General features: G+C 27.9%; 3 protein-coding genes and 2 pseudogenes across 3 annotated transcripts; 2 read left to right on the top strand and 3 right to left on the bottom strand.

The window, feature by feature from the left end:
• Positions 1 to 1997: 1997 nt before the first annotated feature.
• LOC126550456 (uncharacterized) lies at positions 1998 to 8180 on the bottom strand (annotated as a pseudogene).
• LOC126550460 (uncharacterized) lies at positions 2782 to 3507 on the top strand (annotated as a pseudogene).
• On the bottom strand, positions 3520 to 6416 carry LOC126550459 (uncharacterized). The gene is made up of 2 exons (XM_050202071.1): positions 5938 to 6416; positions 3520 to 4441 (listed from the first exon to the last, which is right to left on the bottom strand). The coding sequence occupies exons 1-2, from the start codon at positions 6376 to 6378 to the stop codon at positions 3956 to 3958; spliced, it is 927 nt and encodes a 308-aa protein (XP_050058028.1). The 5' UTR covers positions 6379 to 6416; the 3' UTR covers positions 3520 to 3955.
• A 104-nt stretch (positions 8181 to 8284) lies between the features above and the next one.
• LOC126550538 (THAP domain-containing protein 5-like) lies at positions 8285 to 9517 on the top strand. Its single transcript, XM_050202365.1, has 3 exons — positions 8285 to 8665; positions 8965 to 9318; positions 9484 to 9517. Exons 1-3 carry the CDS (start codon positions 8541 to 8543, stop codon positions 9515 to 9517), a joined length of 513 nt encoding a protein of 170 aa, XP_050058322.1. The 5' UTR covers positions 8285 to 8540.
• A 57-nt stretch (positions 9518 to 9574) lies between these two features.
• On the bottom strand, positions 9575 to 11834 carry LOC126550539 (52 kDa repressor of the inhibitor of the protein kinase-like). Its single transcript, XM_050202366.1, has 2 exons — positions 9641 to 11834; positions 9575 to 9594 (listed from the first exon to the last, which is right to left on the bottom strand). The coding sequence occupies exons 1-2, from the start codon at positions 11832 to 11834 to the stop codon at positions 9575 to 9577; spliced, it is 2214 nt and encodes a 737-aa protein (XP_050058323.1).
• Between the last annotated feature and the right edge of the window lie 10567 nt (positions 11835 to 22401).

Genomic DNA, 22401 nt, shown 5'->3' on the forward strand with positions numbered 1-22401 from the left:
GCAAGGTCGCAATTTTGAATAAATAACAGGAAAAAAAATGGGACTTTTTTATTTATAATTCATTTTCCTATTTACCGTTGAAATTACCTTAAAATCTACATTCAATAATATTTACAATAATTCACATAATTCACAAATAACATAAAATATTATAATGACAGTCATATTTACCTTTATGGCTTTATAGCTTATATTATTATTTATTATATTAATTATGAATTTAATCAAAAATAAATCATACAAATTACAATAAAACTGTAAATTGTAAAACCTAATTATCGCATTATCATTTTTATATTGTTATCATGTATATTTTCCGCGCATGCGCATTTGTTATCATAGTTGTCGGGTCTTTAATAAAGACCCGACTGTCGGGGATATTATAGCCACAGCGTTTTTTTATATATTCGTGTTATTATTATTATTGTGTATTATACAGCAACAGCTACTTATTTACCAAAAACCGTGTTACCATTTTATTATTATTGTTTTATTGTACACACACCCACATACATATACACATTAATACACAAATACACATAATCCACAACAATCACTACCTAGCCGACAGTAATTGCTAGGCGATCCCGACCACTACTGTTCGAGCTATTACACCACTACACACCCAGTTCGTCCTCTATAATATATTTTTTAGACCTAGGTGTTAGCGGCGTAAAATAAAAGTTAGGTGTCCGAGCTCGTATGTTATTAATATTATACTTCGGCCCCCTCAATTATGTATTGATATATTGCTATTATAATAAAAAATATTTTATTTATATTTTACCTTGCATCAGCATTATTAAAAATAATTAAACTATTATAATATTAGGATATGGTCTAAAAAATACAAAACATGTAGGTATGACACAATTATACAGATTGCTTTTTGGCTCAAGGAAGGTTAATAAGGGCTCAAAACTGATCACTAGGTTGGTTAATAAAATTATTTTGCTAGGCCAAAGATCTATTTAATTTATATTTTGATTTATTATTTGTTTATTTTTAAACATAACGAAAATTTGACAAATTTTTCAAATGGCATTAAAAATAATTTAAAATGTAAATAATTCTTAGGTTGATGTTCAGTCACAAACTTTTTAAATTAAGAGGGTTAGTAAATTTAAAACAAATCAATTAAAAATAAAAAGGGCATTTATAACTAAAAAATATTATTTATCAATAGTTCTTTTAATAAAATACCTACTAACTATTAATTATTAAAAAATAGCATCAATGATGCTAATTAGTTACAGTTATTAACATTCCTGATAACTAATTTAATTTAATAATATATATATTTTATTATTATTAAGTATTATTGATAATACCTTGAATACTATTATTATTACTTCTAACAACATTCAACAGAATTTATAGTGACATTATAAAATATAAAAATAAATAAGTGTTTAAACTACTTTGGTATTAACAATTTAATATTTATTTTATATTAGTATTGTAATTATTATAACCAAGTAATGGTATTACCTATGCAGTAACATTTAATTTTTTAATTCCTATTTTTAATTTTTAAATGAATAAAAAAAAAGATGTAAGTAGGTTTCTGACCTACTTGTTTGTGTAAAAATAATAAATAATAATATATTCTACATTGAAATAATTACCTATTCAAAAAAACTGATTAAGTAATATTAGTATTTATTATTTAAATTATATTTATACTTCAATATTTCATTACTATCAATGTTATTTTGATAAAAGAAGATACTCATAAATGTTAATATTATAATTTAAGATCATCTAAACAATAAATATTTAGTATATTATAAAATATTTTCATTCACAAAAAATATAAATAAATGGGCTGAATTATGACTATCTTATGGTGACATAACTCTAAATGGAACTGAAAAATAATAGCTAGTATATTATTATACATTGTATTATAATACTTAAATAAAATATCACAGTGTTATTTTATTCTACTTACAACCATATTTACAAGTTTAAAAATAATACATAATTAGCAAATAGTTTAAATATACAATTAAATCATTATTTGAAATAAATAACAAATTTACATGTCTTCTCCTTGGTTGGTAGTTGTATGATCAATAGTTTCTAAACAATACAAAAATAATAATTATTGTATATTATGTAAAAATTACTTAATTTCATACATGTTATAAGTGATTGTTAAGCCGGGTCCACACTAGGACGAACATTGTTGTCGAACATGTTCGTTGATAATGTTTCCCCTAGTCTGTACGTGTTTGTCATGTGTGCGCGCACAACATTCAAATGTTCGCTCAACAAGCGATATTTGAACGAACATCAAAGAAAATGTTTGGCAATTTTGTCTTTAGTGTGGACGTGATCGACAACAAATTAGTTATAAATTATAATTCATACATACAATTTATTTAGCTTTCAGTGAATAAATATTTCTAACCAAATAGTTATGATTTAAGAAGTTCAAAGTATAACTAATTATTGATAAAGCTAACTATACATACTTTGAATTATTTTTGTTTTTTTAAAAACTTTTAATTTTAAATATTAAATAACAAACATGGTTTTTGTTGTTAAAATATTGAGCTAAAATTATGATCGATACGTATTTTAATTTAACTTATATAAAATTATATAATATTATATATAATTTAACTTATAGGTACTAATTTATATTTAACGCGTATTTATTCTAAAATATTCATTATGATATAAGAAAAAGTCATCAAAATATTATCACATAGATAGGTAATAATGTACTTATATACCTCTTACCTATATTATTATATTTATTTTATTATTTGTATGAAACTGTAACTTAAATGGGTAGGTAACATATCGTATATTTGAATTTTAGATATTTGGTAATTAATAATAATAATATTTATATTATATTACTGCAGTGAAGAACTATTTATACTTAATTAAATATAGCCCAATGCTGTGTAATTTTTCACTGTACATCTATTAATTGTACAGGAAAATCCAAAATAATTGAAGAACGAACACATAAGTATAATTTGAATTACATTTCCAATTCAGTCGTAACTCATATTTCACCACCGTGTGCCCGTGTTGTGTTTGAGTCATTTCCGTAGTTTTTTATCGTTTTTAAATATTTACACTTATTTACATTTTTTAAATTCATTAATTTAAAATGTCCAATGAAAAAGAATGGACTCAAGACGAAATACTCAAGCTGATTAATTTAATTCAGCAAAATGAAAATATTTGGAATCCAGCACATAGCCAGTATAAAAATCGAATCCGAAGGACAGATTCAATAAATAAATTGCAAGTATACTAGGTATTTCACAACAAGAAGTCGACAGAAAATGGAAGACCATTCAATCTCAATTTCGTCGAGAACAAAATAAAGTAAAAAATAAAAAATCTGGCGCTGGAACTGACGAAAATTATATAAGTGCGTGGTGTTTTTACAAGCCATTAAGTTTTTTGTCAGATAGAAATAAACCAAAAACTACAAGAGACACTTATGAAGCACAGGTAATAACAACATTATTTGAATAATTCTTTTAAAAATAATGAATTGATAGTTTTTATTAGTTAATAATTGATAGTTAATAGACAACACTAAAATAGTTAAAAATTAAATATAGAAGTAGGTAACTAAATACAATTTATTCAAATGCATCTTGCCAATGCACACGCCCTGTAGTTGCAAAATAACGAGCAAATCGTTCACGAGTTTCTTCTACGTCTGCTGCTGATTTTCGTCCACATTTTTTCAATGGTAAAAATGATGTAGTTTCCGATAAATCGCTTCTCCATGTTCCTTTTTTCAAAATTTGATTTTCTAAGTCTTCGTTGTCAAAAATATCGGGTGGACAATATAAATTTTTTGATGATTCGCTCCGTCTTAAAAAATTATGCAAATGGACGCACGCTAAAACAATAGTATTTGTTTTTTCGGGTTGTAGTAATGACGGTTTTCTTAAGACTCGAAAAACTGAAGCCATTATGCCAAAAGCATTTTCAACGACACGCCGTGCCCTGATAAACGGTAGTTAAAAGCTCGTCGTGGTGAACCTTGTAAATGATTTCCTGGAAAAGGTTTCATTAAATTTTCCTTCAAAGGAAAAGCACCATCGCATACAAAAACATAAGGGGATTTTTCTTGTTGTCCTGGAAGTTCTTTTGGTGATGGTAGGTTTAAAGATTCATCGTACATTTTTTTTGCCAATATTGAATTATTAAATACACCTCCGTCTGATATTCTACCTTGACACCCTACACTTGCATAAATAAAACAATAGTGTGCGTCTACTGCTGCAAGTAGAACAACACTAAATGTCCCCTTGTAATTGAAATACTCAGTACCACTATTAAAAGGTGCTTGCATCACGATGTGTTTACCGTCAATGGCACCTACACATTGTGGAAAATTCCATAGCTCATTAAAGTCATTTGCGATTAATTCCCACTCGATTGATGAATTAGGCATCTACAAATAATTATAATTTTTTTTTAATACAATTTTAAACATTCTCAAAATAATAATAACATATTAAAGTATATATTATTGTCTTTTGTTTTACTGTCCCCCCCCCACAATAATTAAAAAATTATTATTTTTATTCTAAAAACACTCAAGTCGCATATTGAAAATTGCAGTATAGTTAATACATTATATTTAATATAAGTGGGTAGATTTTCATAAACAATATATACAAATTTACTAAATGTTTTAGTTTAAATATATTTACACTTGTATATTACCTAGTTAAAAAACAATTTTTTATTAGTATAATGTTACTTCTAAATAATAAATATTTTATATTATTATCATAATATGGTATTTTATAAATTATTTAAATAATTTAGTGTTTAAATTTATTATTTAAAATTTAGACGTGAAATTAAAAATTAAACATACAATATTGTCTTCACGTATATTTATATAAATAGATGTATTGTTTAGGAAGAAATACATAACGATGATTCCTTGGAGGACGACTTCATAGTGGTGGATAGTGTTGATAGTGATGGGAAAATTAAAGAACGACCAAAGCCATTTTCTTCACCAAAACCAAAAAAAAAAATTAGAACAGATGAGGACCCTAGAGTAGATGAGGTTTATTCTATTTTAAAAACTTATACGGAAAAAAATAAATTAAAGGATAACGCGAGTACATACCTATGGGGAACACGTCGCTAACAAACTAAGGTCTTATTCAGATTTTATTCGTATGAATACTGAACATAAAATAAATTGCATTCTTCACGAATCGGATATGTTAATGCTACAACAAAATAACCAACATTACTATCCTATTAATTTTTCTAGCCCACCTTCAAACGATAACTCTTTTATTCCTTTACATTCTATGGGCGCATCTTCTAACAATTCTTTAAATAATTTTTTAAATACCCAAGAAAATGTGTCATCATATAATAATATTTAGTTTTAAAGGTTAAGAAAATATCTGGTACTTCTAGAGGTAGATAAAAAAGTGCTGTATTATAATCTTAAAAGTATAAGTGATCAATTTTTTTTTCTTATGAAATTTAAGGTTTCAAATTTAAGGAATATAGGTACATTCCAATTAAAATTTATTATTTTATATTAAGTAAGTATCTAGGATTAATATTAATATGTATAGTTAATATTATGTAGGTACATTGTATTATCTAAATTTTTTTTATTATTATTATTTTGTTTATATTATACTATACAATATATTACCTAAATTTTTTTTATTATTATATAGGTAATATAATTTATAAAATATAATATTTTACTTATGTCAAAAAGTGATTTTAAATTTTTGTTTTAATAAAGGTTCATTCATTATTTAGTAATTGTTTTATTTTTTGTTTATCTATTACAATATCATTTTTTGTATCATATTTATGTTATTTTTTAACTACATACCTATTTGGCATTATAGTATTGTATTTGTGATGTTTATAAAACTAATATTCCAATTTAATATTTACCTGCACATATAATTTTAGGGCATCAACTATAGCTTCACATATTTCTGGTACTATATTAGATATTAATTGTTTAGAAATTTTAAAAAGATACATTAAACTTGTATATGAATCACCAGTAGCCAAAAAACGTAGTGTTACGGCTAGCCGCACGTTTATTGGAATTGTTTCCCTCAGGTGAGTTGTATCCTTCCCAATTTTAGGACCAATAACTTCAAGCAATGATTCAAAATCTGTTGTTGACATTCTAATAAAGTTTTTGAAGCCGGGATGTTCCAGTCTTAAATCATTTAGTAAATCATTTCCATTATAACGACGTCTACTTTCGAAAATTGTTCGTTGCCACCAACGTCTTCTTTGAATAGATTTATTTTTTTTTAATCGAGAAACCAAAGATGTGAAAACAAAAGCTGCCCTCATAATTATTATATCTTCATCACTCATATTGAAAAAAAATTAAAATTAAAATATTAAAACACTAAATATTACACACGTCCGCAATCTAAAATATTCGTATATGTACTAACATGAAAATAAATAATGAAAGCAGTAAGTATTTAGTTATCAAACTATAAAGCGGGAAATCTTTTGTATAAATTGAACGAACACTGTTGTCGAACATTTCAAAACGCAGTAGCACTAGTTCGTCGAGTCAGGAAACATTTTCAACGAACATGTTCGACAACAATGTTCGTCCTAGTGTGGACTCGGCTTTAAGTGACATAATTAATACAGTATTAGTACAACAAGAAAACAGTGCAAGTTGTTTGTTACTCACCATTAACTTCTTGTTCTTCGAGAATATGCCAGATCATTTCATCATACATGTTTCCAAAATAATCATCTTCGTCACTATTCATACTTGTGCAAGATGAATCTGAATCTAGCATAGTGCTTAATTTCGGCAATGGTGAAGAAGTATCCTATAGTTCTTTTTTTATAGAATGATGATTTCCTGTATTTTTAAACTATTGTAGTTTATTATTAATTATGAATTTATGTACCTACCATTATTTAACAACAAATATTTTTTAATATTATTACTTATTTTCCTTCTGGACAGCTTTAATTTCTGTTTTGGATGACAGTTATTGACATTTTTGTCAATGATTGGTGGTCCTAAAAGTTCAACCATATCTTTTAAAATCTCTTCATTTTTACCTGGGAATGCACTGAAATTAGTATTCTTATAACGAGGTTTTTTCGGACAATCAATGTTATCGTTTTGTTATTTGACCGTAGTAACAGTTCTAGCACTGTTTATTTCTACAATCACTCTAGAAAGTTCTGGCTTATAATCTGGAACAGCATTACGGCCCAAAAACAAATTACTCAATTTGTTTATATATACCAATTCTCGAAGCATCTGATACTCCATTAATTCTAGTTTATTAAAGAGATCTAAACTTTTACGTGCCTCGTATTGAGTTCTAAAACACTTGTCAGCGACACGACCCATAAATTTTCGGACTTAGACTCTTGGATAGTTGGCCTAAAGAAAAAAATGAATTAAATAAATTAAGGTTTTGTTGAATCAAATACAGACAAAAATGTTCAATAGACTCACTTCTAAGCAAGGGTTGATAGCAGTAGAAGTAATTGTTATTTTTCTTTTAATATCCAGTTGGTAAAAACAGTAGGATGGATCTGGTAGACCTTTATTAAGATAACTGTTGACCAATTCTTTGGTATTAAAATAATCTGTGGGTGTCATTTTTACATTGATAAGATACTGTTTAAATGGCTGAGTTTTATGGATGGTGTACAACAAATAAACAGCACCTATTCGTGCTTCTTTTGATTTAGATCTCAAAAACTTGCTGGCTACTGCAAGACAATTCTGTGTGGTTGTAATGTAATGATGTGGGGATACATATGTGTGCTTTCCTCCTCTATTGGGTTTAGCATAGATTTTGTGAAATTTTGTAGAACTAAAACTTTCTAAAAACGAGCTGTACATTAATGTTTTACTTTTGATGAATAAATCAATTAAACTAAAAGAATCAATGAATAAATTTGAATAGTGGGAACGCAGTTCTTTTGAAACTTTGATATTGTTTAAGGTAGTTTTGTTCTGTGTAGTGGATGGAATTGAGAAAACGAATTCTTCTTCATCACTCTCATCTTCATTACCTGTACTAGAATACTCAAATTCTGACATTTATATAATTACCTAAAAATTAGTAAATTAATATACTTAAGAAATATGTAATATTTAGATGAGAGAAGCAGAGAACAGTTTAAAATTTAAATGTTTAAATTCTAATTTTGAGTTTTAACCACAGAATAAACAGAAAGGAATCTCTTGGCTTATCATAAAACGGTCCGACATGTCTAAAATTTAACAGTGTTGCCTGGAAACAGATATTTCCCTTTTTTTTAAGTTTTCTGTTGTTTGTGGGTACATTGTTAATCTGTAATTTTTGAATTTTACCAGACAACAACTTAATACGACACGAGTACACGACGCGTTTGTACTGTCTGTAGATTTTTGTACTCCAACACGGTAGCGTCTCGATTTTTTTGATCTCTGCGCTTTTTTGTATTTGTTCATCTGTTGACATTTTATTTTGTTTTTTGGTATTTTATACATTATTTACCAAAATATGTCTTTTGTTGTCAAAAATGCCCCGGGTAGTAGATGCTCGTTGGCGTATTGTACCAGCCTTTGGTCAAACAACAATGAAGAATTACGGATCTCATTTTTTAAATTTCCTAAAGACCATTCAAGGTAAGAATGATTATAGTACTATGTTATAGTCTAATTTAATTTTAATCACTTGTCCATTATGTTATTTCTATCCATAAAATGTAACTTATGTATTTACAAATGAGAAATAAGCCCATGAAAATTAACAAATATTAAGTAATATTCTATTGTCACCTACTTATATTATTTTCTTTTCTTTGACAGACTACAGGTATTGTTTACAATAATGTAACACATTGGACATTTGCCTAATTTGTATTTTATTTTTGAATGTGCACCAAAGTACTAAATGTTAAATGTAATTATTATTATTATTTTAGATGTGCTTCTTGGGTGGAAAAATGTGAAGCCAAATATTTACCGACCACAGATCTCGATATTCTGCACAAAACTTTTAAGTTGTGTTCTTTACATTTTGAAGATGACATGTTTCTAAATACCTTGAAAAATAGACTCAAGCAGACTGCAATCCCTACATTATTTGCCAAAAAACCGGCTGAATTTCAAAGTAATTCTTTGGTTGGCTCAAAAAATATTAGCATTTTAAATCAATCGACTGAAAGTAGTTCAATGACCGATGACATTTGCTCAATTGATGACCAGCCATCATGTTCAACACCTTATTCTGTGACAAGCACGTATCCAGGATCAATTTTCGGGGGGGGGGGGGGGGGGTTAAAATATTTTTAATACATGAACTAAAAATACATAGTTAATAGTTATATTATAATTTAATAGATAATATTATGCACTACAAAACATAGTATAAAAATGTATACAAAAAATAAATAATTTAAAAATATGGTTGAATACCTACAATTTTAATTCATAAAACAAAGTCAACTTTACGTGGCATTCTGGAAAATGTATTGATTATTTCTTCAATATCTATTTGGATACCTCGGTGGACTGACAATAAAGCTAAACCTGTTAGACGATCTTCACTGCAGCTATTCCTCAAATAGGTTTTTAATCGTCTTAAAGTTGAAAAAGAACGTTCTGCAGATGAAGTGGACACCGGGAGTGTTGCAAGTATAGATATTAAACACCAAATGTTTGGATAAAAGTCTTTCGACATGACGCCTAAAGTATCGATTGCAGATTTAGGAAGTTCGTTATCGGGTACCGATTTCCATTTTTCCACCCACACCTTCAATTCTGATTCAAAAGTTTCATAAGTCGGTAAAAAGCTCTTATAAAAATCAATGCATTTTTTAAACTCATCGCTACTTGGTTTTAATTTAATTAAAAAACTTGGAATCAAATTTTGCAGCCCAGAAATAATGTAGTTGTGTTTTATAAATCTTTCAATTAATTGACTTTTGAAGTAATCTAAAAATGGCAAAAAAATTGATCTCCTATAATACTGTTCTGGCGAATCTGCCGGAATATTGTTACGATAAGTAGATTGCTTAATTAATCGTGGCATTTTAACCGTTTCATCGACTAAGCTTAATACATTTTCGACATCTAAAAATAATTTGTGGAATTCTTCCTCACTATTTTCATGAATTGAATTAATAACTTGCATACAGTTATTGACATATTGACAACACTCAGATAAATCTACATTTATTTGCTGTAAAGATTTACATAACGGCAATGTTATAGCAAATAATTTTTCTATAATGTACAATGAAATTACAAACGAACTTGAGGTAATAGTTTTTGAAAGTTGAAATGCAAGTTTTGATGTTTCTAAATTATGATGCTGTTCAAGTTCCCTTAATGTGTTAGTTATTGGTAAATATAGTTCTTTAAACCGTAACAAGCTGTCGTGGCGTTCAACCCAACGAGTTTCACACATTTTTAAAAGTGTTTGGTGGCGTGTGCATGGAATTAAGTCTTTTATGAACTTTTTAAGAACTTCTGACCTTATTGGTGATTTTCGAAAAAATGAAGTTATTGTAGATATAGATCCAATACAATTTCTTATTTCGGGAATGTTACATGATTTACTAATGGCGAGGTTTAACGAATGGGCGGCGCAATGAACGTATAAAGCGTGAGGTGTTATATCGCATATATTTTTTTGAACTCCATTAAATATACCACTCATCGAAGAAGCTCCATCATAGCCTTGACCAACTAAATTTTCCTTTTTTAAACCTAATTTGTCTATTTCAATCATTATTGTACGGGCTAATCCTTTTCCTGATGCGTCATAAATAGGAATAAAAGTTAAAAAATCTTCCCTAATACTACAATCTTCAATATACCTCACACATAAGGACATTTGTTCTATTCGTGATATGTCGCAAGTTTCATCTGCTAAAATAGAAAAAAAACCCGCATTTTTAATTTTGGTTACTATTTGAGTCTGGATGGATGCACCACAAATATGTATTAACTCGTTTTGTATAAGTGGGCTTATATAAACAGCATTAGCTGCTGAATTTTCTAAATGGTCTTTCAATATTAAATCTCCAGACTGCGCTCTAAATCTTAACAACGATCTGAAATTTCCATCATTGTTATCAGTACTGCAACTAAAAATAGGTCCACTGTCATTATCTCCTCTTAATGATAGTTCCTGACGACCACAAAAAATAATTGTTTCAATAATTGGAACTAGTTTAGCACGATTTTCTAATACTATTTTTTTATGTGCTGGATCGATAGCAATAGAGATGTCCGGTTTTTTATTATCTATTATTTTTAAAAATTCATCCGCTCGTATAACATACAATTTATGGTATTCTGCATTTGAATGTAATTTAAAACATTCCAAAGCATCTTTCCATTTAATAAAAGGTTTACTTACTAAAGCACCCACTTTTTGATTTGAACCTTTTCCGGTGCACTCATTAGAAAATAAAACACATACTTTACATAATGCTCCTTCTAGTTGTTTTGAATAAACTAACCAAGAAAACCGTGTTAACCAAGAAATTTGGAATTTTAATTTTCTTTTTGACACTATCGGAAAATTATAATTTGAAGGAGGAAGCCACGGATTTTTTAATAAATCGTACTTAAATTTATCATCAGTTATTCTAACATCTACATACCGTCCAATATCTCGAAGTTCTGGTAAATCTACAGTACTTTTTATTGCACCGTTTTCAGTAGTAGACGCCGCACACGGAACTTCTTCTGTAGTAATTAATTCTGAATCCAATTCAGTTTGATTGGTTTTCTCATGAAAAAAATTAAATATTGACGACTGAGATGGCAAACTTCGTTTCATTTTTCAAAAAATATATAAAATATAATGCAATAGTAAACAGCTACACAGACACACACTTATTAAGAAATAAAAACACACTCAAGACTGAACAATAATACTGGTGAACACGAAACAATTAAATAGCTATAAAACGATAAAGTCCATCTTCCGACAAGATTGCGATAACATTATATATATTATATATAATATATAAGTATTAAGTATCCGTTTGCTATTTTCTAAAAAAGATAACGTGTAATGACTAGAGGGAAATTTACAAATGTTTAAAATAAACTGTAGTTGTACAATTATACATTTATATATGTATAAAGACGTATGTAGTTAGTTTTTAAATATATACCTACTTTAAAAATTTCGGGGGGGGGGGGGTTGAACCCCTAAAACCCCCCCTGTATACGGGCCTGTTCTGTGACCGTACTAAGTGACCGCGTTTCGCACTTTTAATGCCTGACCGTACAAAGTGACCTAGAATCTATATTTTAACTATATTTGTATCCAAACTTTTGGTTCCCTTTTGATTTTTTTTCTTTCGATGTAGGTGGCAAAGATGCCATATCTATCATACTACAATAAACGGGAAAAGAGTTAGTGGTTATCATCATCGCTGGTTTCACACACGACATACATGCTCCTTCTCTATAAAAAACATTGAAAGTTGACAATCATCTATTGAGAAATCGCCGGTTGTTTCAACAGTACTGCGTCGACATGTACTATATTTGTATCCATACTTTTGGTTCCCTTTTGATTTTTTTTCGTTCGATGTAGGTGGCAAAGATGCCATATCTATCATACTACAATAAATGGGAAAAGAGTTAGTGGTTTTCATCATCGCTGGTCTCCCACACGACATACATGCTCCTTCTCTATAAAAAACATTGAAAGTTGATCAACAAATTGATATATGTTATTTATTTTTATTTAATATATTTTTAATATTATAATCATACATTAATTATTGTACTTTATGTACTATTCTATTACAGAATAATAATCACAAAATGTTCAAAACATCTACGACATATACGTAGTATTAAGTTAAAAATCGTCTGTAGTTTTTTGAAGTTATAAAAGCTTGTCTATAAACAAACAACAACAATGTTAGATTTTATTATAGATAACTAAGTAATAGCACTACAGTTGACTATATTTACAAAAATTTTAACAAATAGTAAAAATAATTATTTTTGTAAAAGTAATACATTTATAAAAAATTGTATAGCTATAGGTATATGAGTTTACTAGATACACGTATTATTTTCAAATCACATATTATAATAGCTTAAAAATGATAAATAATTTTGATTAAGTATTTCCTGCTATCACTGAAGTATTAAACAAGGGTCAAATTGTTTGTATCATAAGCATTTACATATGATATTATAATGTATACCTGAACACTCAAACTGTTAAATTTGTAGCATCTTTAATTATGTAAAAAGTCATTCTTATCAACAATAAATTGTATTTAATCACTGAACTGTTCATAATAGCTATTATGACATAAATGAAATCAAACCAAAATTTCCCCTTTAAATGATTAAGACTAGCGAATGTAAATTCTGGGAAAAATCCATTTACGATTATCTATGTTTATTTTTGAATAACAGTTGCGGTGTAGTAAAATGTAGTATATTTTATTATACCATAGTTAGGTATCTACGTAAATTATCCAATGCAATCCAAATAAATTGTATTTCTACGAGTACATAACATTATTTGGTAATATTGGGAGAGACACCGATTTAGAGGGGGAACTCACACAGAGCTACATTGTTTTTGCAATTCAAAGTTATATTATTACACATAATTGAAAAAAAATAAGAAATCCATTTCAATGCTTTTAAGAAAATAAGTTATTAATAAATTTAATTTAACTACCTATACATAGAATTCTATACTGTGTGAAAAAATTGTTTTGTTTCGGTGTCAATTAATACCTACGCTACTATTGGGGTTAAATTTAATATTGAGTCTCAAGTGAACAGCAATCGTCAGTTAGTTTTTATTCAATTAAAAAGGTAAGTTTTTGCATCGCTATTCGTGTTATATTTTATTGTTATGTTAAAAAAAAGAATACCAAGTTGACTAGGTATCTAGCTTCTAGCTAATTTCACTGATCTTGTCACGAACACCATGAGTATCATATTACATGCACTCAGAAGTTTTGAAAACCCAGGTTCATGTATGATAATAAATTTAGTTTCTATAAGATATGATTCTGGTATGGAAAATTCCTCATACGTATGAATAAATAATCTCAAAAAGTTTTTAGTAGGTATCATATATGTGATACTCAAGGCAAAATTGTCAGGTTTTAGTAAAATAAGAAGGGAAATAATTAAAAATTTGACATGTATCATATATAATATAATATACAAAACAGTCCAATTTATATATACACGATGTTCCAGATTTATACCAATTGAGTTTGCCTTTTATACATAATTTTTTAATGAAATTGTTTTTTTTTTATTGCAATTTATGATTTATAGATTATCATTTTGAATTGATTAAGTTATGATCTTATAATTAAATTTTTTCAGATTTATTAAAAATGTATACGAAATCAGTTTTAACTATTACGTTGGCTTACATTCATCTTTATCATTGTAAGTATAATTATATCATGAGTTAAAATAATTATTTTAAATGTGTTTAAATTTTATTAAAATAAAAAGTTCTTATTTGCAGCACAGTATTAGTATTTAGCACCATTTAACATATATATATAAATGAATTATCTTTTATTTGATATTTTATTGATGATAATATTGGTAAAAAGTGGTTAAAATACTAAAAATTATAAATATATTTAAATTAAGATAAAAAGTTGTTAAGCACCAATTTTTATTTATTGACATAATAGAACATGTAAATTTATATTATATATATCAAACTTCAATAGGACAGTTTAACTTACTATTAGAACTTCTAAAAATCGACAAAAAAAAAAAAAAAATTAACGATGTAATAATTGTTCATATATTTTCACAGTATTGTATGATGTTGATATTATGTTAAATAGATTATTAAATTGTAAAATATATTAAAATTTAGTAAACATCTTAACATTACCACAGACAACGAGTGTTTCGCTCTAAATAAAATTACCCTGCACTAGACACTATTATACTTTTGAGCGTTTGTCAAAATACTTAAACGATTTAACTATTCAATATTATTATTCTCCAATATTATAGGTACCACGGTAGATAATAGCAGGATCAACGTCAAACCAACTGTCGACCGATTAAAGGAAGTAATACAGTCCGTTTCCGAAGTCGGTGGGCAATCTAATAATGCGGAGTCGAATTCTGGGTACTCTAATTCAGTGAAACCTACAGGGTCGGGCACAACGGTACCGCAATCAGAATTATTAATAACCACCACAGGACCAGTTACTTTAAGTGGCAAGCCAAATCAACCATTGGAGACCTATCAAAACAACGCGTGTAGTTGTTCGTGTAGTATTGAAGACTTTTGCGGAGATTGATGGCCATTTTTTAAATTTTTTCACCGAAAACCCGGAAATTAAATCTATTGTGTATTCATAATAATTATACTGTTTATATAATTTTGTCTAAATCAGAGGACAACATTTACTTTACATTATCCAACAACACTATATCGATTGCACATAGAATCTAAATAATATATGGAACCTAAATACTACCAATTTGAAAAAACTTAATTTTTCAGTAGGTATACAGTAGTAGCTTATTTTTCAAAGATATGATAGTGCATACGATTTTAACCAAATTTTATACCGTTCGAAATCGTTTTTAATCACAATCGTCGATACTAAATATTATAAAACGAAGCATAGTATTTTTTTGGTGTTAATTGGTAAATTATAATTTTTAATTCCTAAAATCGTAATTTTAGTAATTTTTTCTAAAAGGTAAAATTGACTGTTTGAAAAGATATAGTTATTAATTTTTCAAATGTATTATGAAATTTCATATTTATAGTAGCATATTAAGGCTATGAAATAGGTGGTACGAAAGTTTAATAATTAGAGAATAATTTATTACTATAAAAAAACCAAAAAATGTCATTATAATGAAACTTTATAAAATTATCAATTAATAGTATAATAATTATTGTAATAAGACAATCAAATTGTAGACCCTAAATTGGATTTCGACTAAATGACAAACCAGAAACTAATAATATTTTAGATAATTTATACGTTAGAAAATGAATGATACTTGAATGATACATGCACTAACACTAACATATTAGTTATGAAAAATTCGTCTTATTACTTATTAGATTGTATTGGAATTTGGAATCAATTTAAAAGTTTTTAAAAAGTTATTTTATGAATTTAATCCCATAGTTTCTAATTATTACTCATTAATAGGTTATACAGATTACAGATAAGTTTTTTGGAAATTCAATCAAATGCAATCAACAACCGACTAATCAAAACTGGGAAAAGAATACCATGATGATTTAGGTTTTAAACGTAATATCACAACACGGAATATTCCTGTGCCAAATTGAACAAATAGCGAGATGACTGACTGAATTAGCAGGTCGGAGTATATGTATTTAGATAATCGAATGTGCGCGTTTCTGGAGAGTTAATCTAATCACTCTAATAGTCTAATTTTATAGTTGTTATTTTTCTAAGTGTGTTAATGACTTCAACAATCCAGTGAAACATACGAACTACTACAAAGACGAATAGAGGACAAACCTTATTTTATTTTTAGCGGTAATCAAATGCAAATATGATAGTTGTGCGCAACAATGATTATCTTTTTTGAACATTTTATTGTGTTTTGTTAATTACCGGTTAACCGCAAGGTAGGTATGTAAATTTCTACGAAGGGGCGTAAACGTTATAATGAATTCGCCTATAAGACTATAAATCCTTAACCCCGCAATTCACCAACATCAGTCTGCAATTCAAAATAATCTTTGATGTCATTAAAATATTATATTAATCCTGGTGTCTAAATTTTAATATATAGAAAGATTTGCTCGTTTTTGTGCTAGTAAGTTAAAATGATCGTGAATAATTCAGTTGCATTGTTTGTAGTTGCGATGCTTCTCCAGCAATATTATTGTAAGTATATCACGTACTGCTCAGATATTATATTGTTCTGTTGAGATTAATGTTGAAAAAAGCTGTGGTACCATTTGTTACACCTTAAGATATAACCTATTAATTATATATTATCATAGAATTATCGACCAACAAAAAAATGTTTATTAAGTTATTTATACTTATTTTTGGCTCTGCTCAAAATTATTATGCATCATTACAAAATATGATAGTTATAAGTTTGATATTTTCCAACAATGCGAACGAAATCGATAACTAATGTAAAATAAACTGTCTTTAAATCATACAGTTACCTATTTTAATAATTAAAATATATAAACAATATTAGATATTAAAATAATATTAAACCTAATAATCTTTCTGTGTGATAAACATTTATGCTTTGAACAACATTATTATCGTTATAACAAACCTTATATAACAAAGCGACTCACAGATTTCCACTTTAACTTTCTTCAATAATGCTATAATACTTATTATAATATTAAGTCTTAAAAAATAAAAATAATAATAAAATATTATAATATTTAGTAATGAGTAATAAGTAATAACTAAGAGCTAGTGTAAAGACTAATGCATTAAAAACGTATTGTTTAAAAATATACACCTATGCATCGAACAATTTCACATATGTAATTCAATATAGACGGAAAAAAAATTGAAAAAAAAATACAGATAGATAATTAATACACAACTTCTATAATTTATTTTTAAAATTAACAGAAATAAATATTATAAATAAATAATTTAATAAATTTTGTGTTGAAAAATACTGTAATCTAAACTAACAAAAAATACTTACTAGAGTGCTTGATTTTCAATAATCATTCAAAATATGTCCTAAAAAAATAATGAAAACATACCATTAAAAAATATATAAAAAAAATATGACGTTTAATCCTTAAAATTTCAACAATTGCAGTAATATATACTGTGTACTGAAAATGTTAAATTTTTGTCCACAACAGTTGAGAATTTGTTTTTATCAAAATATGTTATTATTGTTCTTAGCAAGCATACGATAAATTTAACCACATAAAAATATGTATAAATATAGGAAGTGTTAGAAGTTATCTCTATTGCAATAGTTAAGAAATATTAATAAACGAATTTCAATGAATTAAATTTTGTTCTTAGGTAAACCAACACGTCGATTTGTTAGGGAAATTAGTAACGAAGATGATGAGCCTAGAATAAATAAAATCAAAGAATTTCTAGGCCAGTTACAGGGATATGGATCATTTGGCTCTACATCTCAACCACAGTCATCTTCAACACCAATACATCAGCCAGATTCATCAACATCATATCTGCAAGAGACCGCAGCTGGTCCTGAACCAGCAGAAACTAAGATACAGCCTTCCATAATGGTGTAACGTGCCACGTACAAACAGTAGAATGATGTCGTATCGGATAGGTTGTTGTAAAATAAATGAAGACTCTTGAAATTATTCTAAATGTTTTTTATTAAAAATTATTCTAAGCCCAATTAATTAATTAATTCAACTTGTGAAAAATATTCTAAGTCTAAATGACAAAACTATTGATCTGGGTGACGTGAAGGTGCTCGCTCTAACTCTGGTGGATCGCGTCTGAAATGTGCCTAATCCGGACCCCTTATATATCGTCCAGGGACTCCCGCGGTACCTTCAGGTCCCTGTTGGTCATCTGCACCGGCATCCGCTTCTTCCCACGCATTGCGTTATCCGCGCAACGTCGTGCGTCAAACAATATTCCTATCATTCTATCGGATGGTAATTGTGTGCCTATAATATTTTATACCGGGTGACAAGCATACGTGCGATGATCCGTCTTTGACCATGAACAATACCGCTGTATGATATTATCGATGCGGCCAGCGTTTCTAAGAAAAGTTACTCCGCTGTTATTGATGATCATAGGCCTACGAAGTCTTAGGTTTACGACAACTGTACTTAAATTTAATTAAGTTTTTTGATTAGTTTTCGCCTTTCACTTCTACGCCTAAATTTACTGATCATATTTGTTTTAACGAACTCGTCCGTGAGTTGCAAGAAATATTCCCCATTTTGGATTTGGTCATTTATTATCTACGTTTCGATGCTTATGTATATTATATTTAATATATGAGACATCAGAGCACGTTGCAATGGCTAGGGATGGAAGCACTTAATCGACTGGATTTCAGTCCTATACAAATTACATGCCAAGTCAATTAAGTCAATACCAAAACCAAATTCCCAACCCAAGTCAATTTAGCCAATATCAGAATCAAGTACCTCAATCAATAAACCCGAGTCAATATTTGAATTCCAATTTCGCAAGTGCATCTGGTACAAGTTAAGGTCGATGACAAATATCGAGACTAGACATGACATCAAATATATTATATTGTTAAAATAAAGATAATTTGAAAAAAATAAATAAATCTGAACTTCTACCAAACTAAAATATTTTAAGCACTTAACCTAACCTAAATAATTGTAGAATATAATTTATACTAAAAAAATGTATCTGCAATTATCAATAATATTATACTAGAAAGATATTAAATACAATATATGTATAGATTTTAAGTAATTGATTTTAATAAATTAAATGTTTATCTAACAAACGGTGATAGTTAAATGAGTATTATTCGACCTCTTGAAATCTGCCACTGTTTGTAACAATAATTAAAGATTTCCATTATTATATTTTAGCTTAACTTGAAGCAAGTATATTATAATGATATATTTAATTTATGAGTCTGTATGAAATATACCACTAATAATGATTTCAATATGCACTTACCTATTGAACTTTCACAAAGTAAATTATTTAATAAAATTAAAATAGTTGTGGGGTCAACTGCTGTATCAACCAAGTTTTAACTTTTTTGTCAAAAACAATTAATGGTCATAGAATATAGATATAGTATATATAGACTATAGGTAAATACATTAGTTTCAAATGCGTGGTATCAATAGCTGAAATCTTACAGTATTAATTCTTACTGTTTTTAGAATAGTTCTCAAAATATTTTAGTTTTTACACACTTTGAGTATCATGGACCACAGTGTAGCATGGAAATGGGTGTTAAAAACAATTTTATAATATAGTGAATTATTATTATTATTAAATATTATGATATTATAGTTTATGGTTATATTTTATAATATAATATGCATTTTTAAATAGATGGAAGAATAAAACAAAATAATAATCACAAAATGTTCAAAACATCTACGACATATACGTAGTATTAAGTTAAAAATCGTCTGTAGTTTTTTGAAGTTATAAAAGCTTGTCTATAAAACAAACAACAATAATGTCCAAACATTCATATCGTCATGATGTTGTTATACGTACATTTATATCATCATTTTTCTTTTAAGTATATGATATAAATTTAGATAGCAGTGAAACTTTAGAAAATTTAGATCTAAACTGCAATTAGAAGCAGTTCCATGTATATTGCTATATGCTTGTAAACACTTATACATATTTTATAAATATTAATATAAATAATTCAAATTTCAGATACCTAATTAATATTAAAGAATACAAAATTTCAAAGTATAGTAAATACTATAAAATTATAAATTTTAATTTATCACCTTAAATTTATAATTGTATACAACCTGTGATATTTATTTAAATTAAAAGACTTACCAAAAATTGAAAATAATCGGCCCTCTAAGTACCTATAGACAGAGCTCCCTAGCAGAATATACAACTGGTCAATTTTTTCGTTCATTTTATAAACGGGTGTCGGTTGTGAGTAACGTCATCTGATAAATACACCTTGATTATTATTAATATTAATATTATTATGTATCTAATTTTGAGACTATGTTAATACTCATGTACACGTTATACGTAGTGTGTGTGTTTATCGAGCGAGACTTGTGCATATTAGTTAATATAATATTATTTTGTGATGTTAATAAATATTTCTTCATACTATAAAATACTTTGTATATTTAATTTAATAATTATATACCTAAGCATAAAAATATGTTGTCTTGTTGGTTTGTACGTTAACTTATAATTGAATTATGAGCATTTTCAAATATTTAATATCTTTCATACTCATAACTCACTTAAAAAATAAAATATGGTGAAAACCCAACTAGACAATACAGATAATGTTCTTACCTAAAAGTTTGATAATACGTCAATTCACTCTAATACCAAAACCAAAAGCACACTATCGAAACTGGAGAACGAAAATTTACTTTGTCTTATGAGTGTGTAAGATGGAAGCAACACACGTGGGTGCAACGTCCTCTAAATAATATATTAAATTTTACACATAACAAACCAATTCAAATATATGAAATATATTTTTAACTGTATCATAATATCAAGTTGCTATGTTAATTAAATGAGTATCTTCAGTTACCTAACCTCGTCTTAAAAAGCTGAAGATTACGTTGTAAGATCTTCAGTTTTTCACTTAAATAGATCAAAAATATGTTCAAAGTAAAAATTATGTTTATATTATTGTACTCAGCATTTTGTTACAATTGTTATTCACATAATACATTTTATATGGATCTTATAAAAAACAATTTTATATATTATATTTATTAGTCAATATTTTGTACTTTTTTGTAAAACAACTATTTATTACCTATCGTTTATTTAGAGTCAGTATTACAATGAAAATTTAAGAATTTGATATAATACTTACGAGAGCCTATTCAATAACATCATAGCTTAGGTATTTACTAATATGATCATACATGCTACCGTAGTCGACGTGTATTTTGTCATTTGAAAATGGACAATACACCGACCAGAGTCAAACGTTACTCGACACGTATGACTCGTGTAACGTGACGCACCCGACCAAGATGGTCGCTCACAGAAACAAAATAAACTTCCTCAAAATGCCGGACGTACGGCGGAGCGAAGACTGACGACTATCACCGTAAGGCATGGCGGGTAGGTTGCCAGACGTTAGATAACCGGACGGCCTTCGTCAGCGATTGTCGATTATCATCGTTAATGGCATAGATAAATATTATTATTAGGCCGTGTGTGAGTCGCGAACATGCTTCCCCTTGGGATACGGAGACGTATTACAATAATAATAGATACTTGACGTTGATTAACAATTCAATATAAATTATAATAATACAATAAAAAAAAAAAAAAAATACATAATAATACAAGTAATATAGTATAATTATACCGACAATATTTAATGATGACAGATAGCCATTGGCGAAAGAGGTGTGAAAAGAATATAAAATAATGACCAGGGTCCATAACTGACACATAAATAATACTATCGTACCCCTTTATATTTTGGGTCATGTTCAAACACCTCCCCCATCAAGCTACGAGCCAGGGAACCAACTGTATACAGAGCACTGCCAAGGGTAGAACGTGGTATGTACATAGGCAGTGAATATAAAAAGTAAAAATAAATAAATTAATTAATAAGTGGTGGGAATAAGATAAAGAAAAATGAATTGAATCAGGAACATAAGTTTACGCGGTAGGGAGCTTTACCAC

The sequence above is a fragment of the Aphis gossypii genome, chromosome 2 (genome assembly GCF_020184175.1).
Source record: "Aphis gossypii isolate Hap1 chromosome 2, ASM2018417v2, whole genome shotgun sequence".
Taxonomy (NCBI): Eukaryota; Metazoa; Arthropoda; class Insecta; order Hemiptera; family Aphididae; genus Aphis; species Aphis gossypii.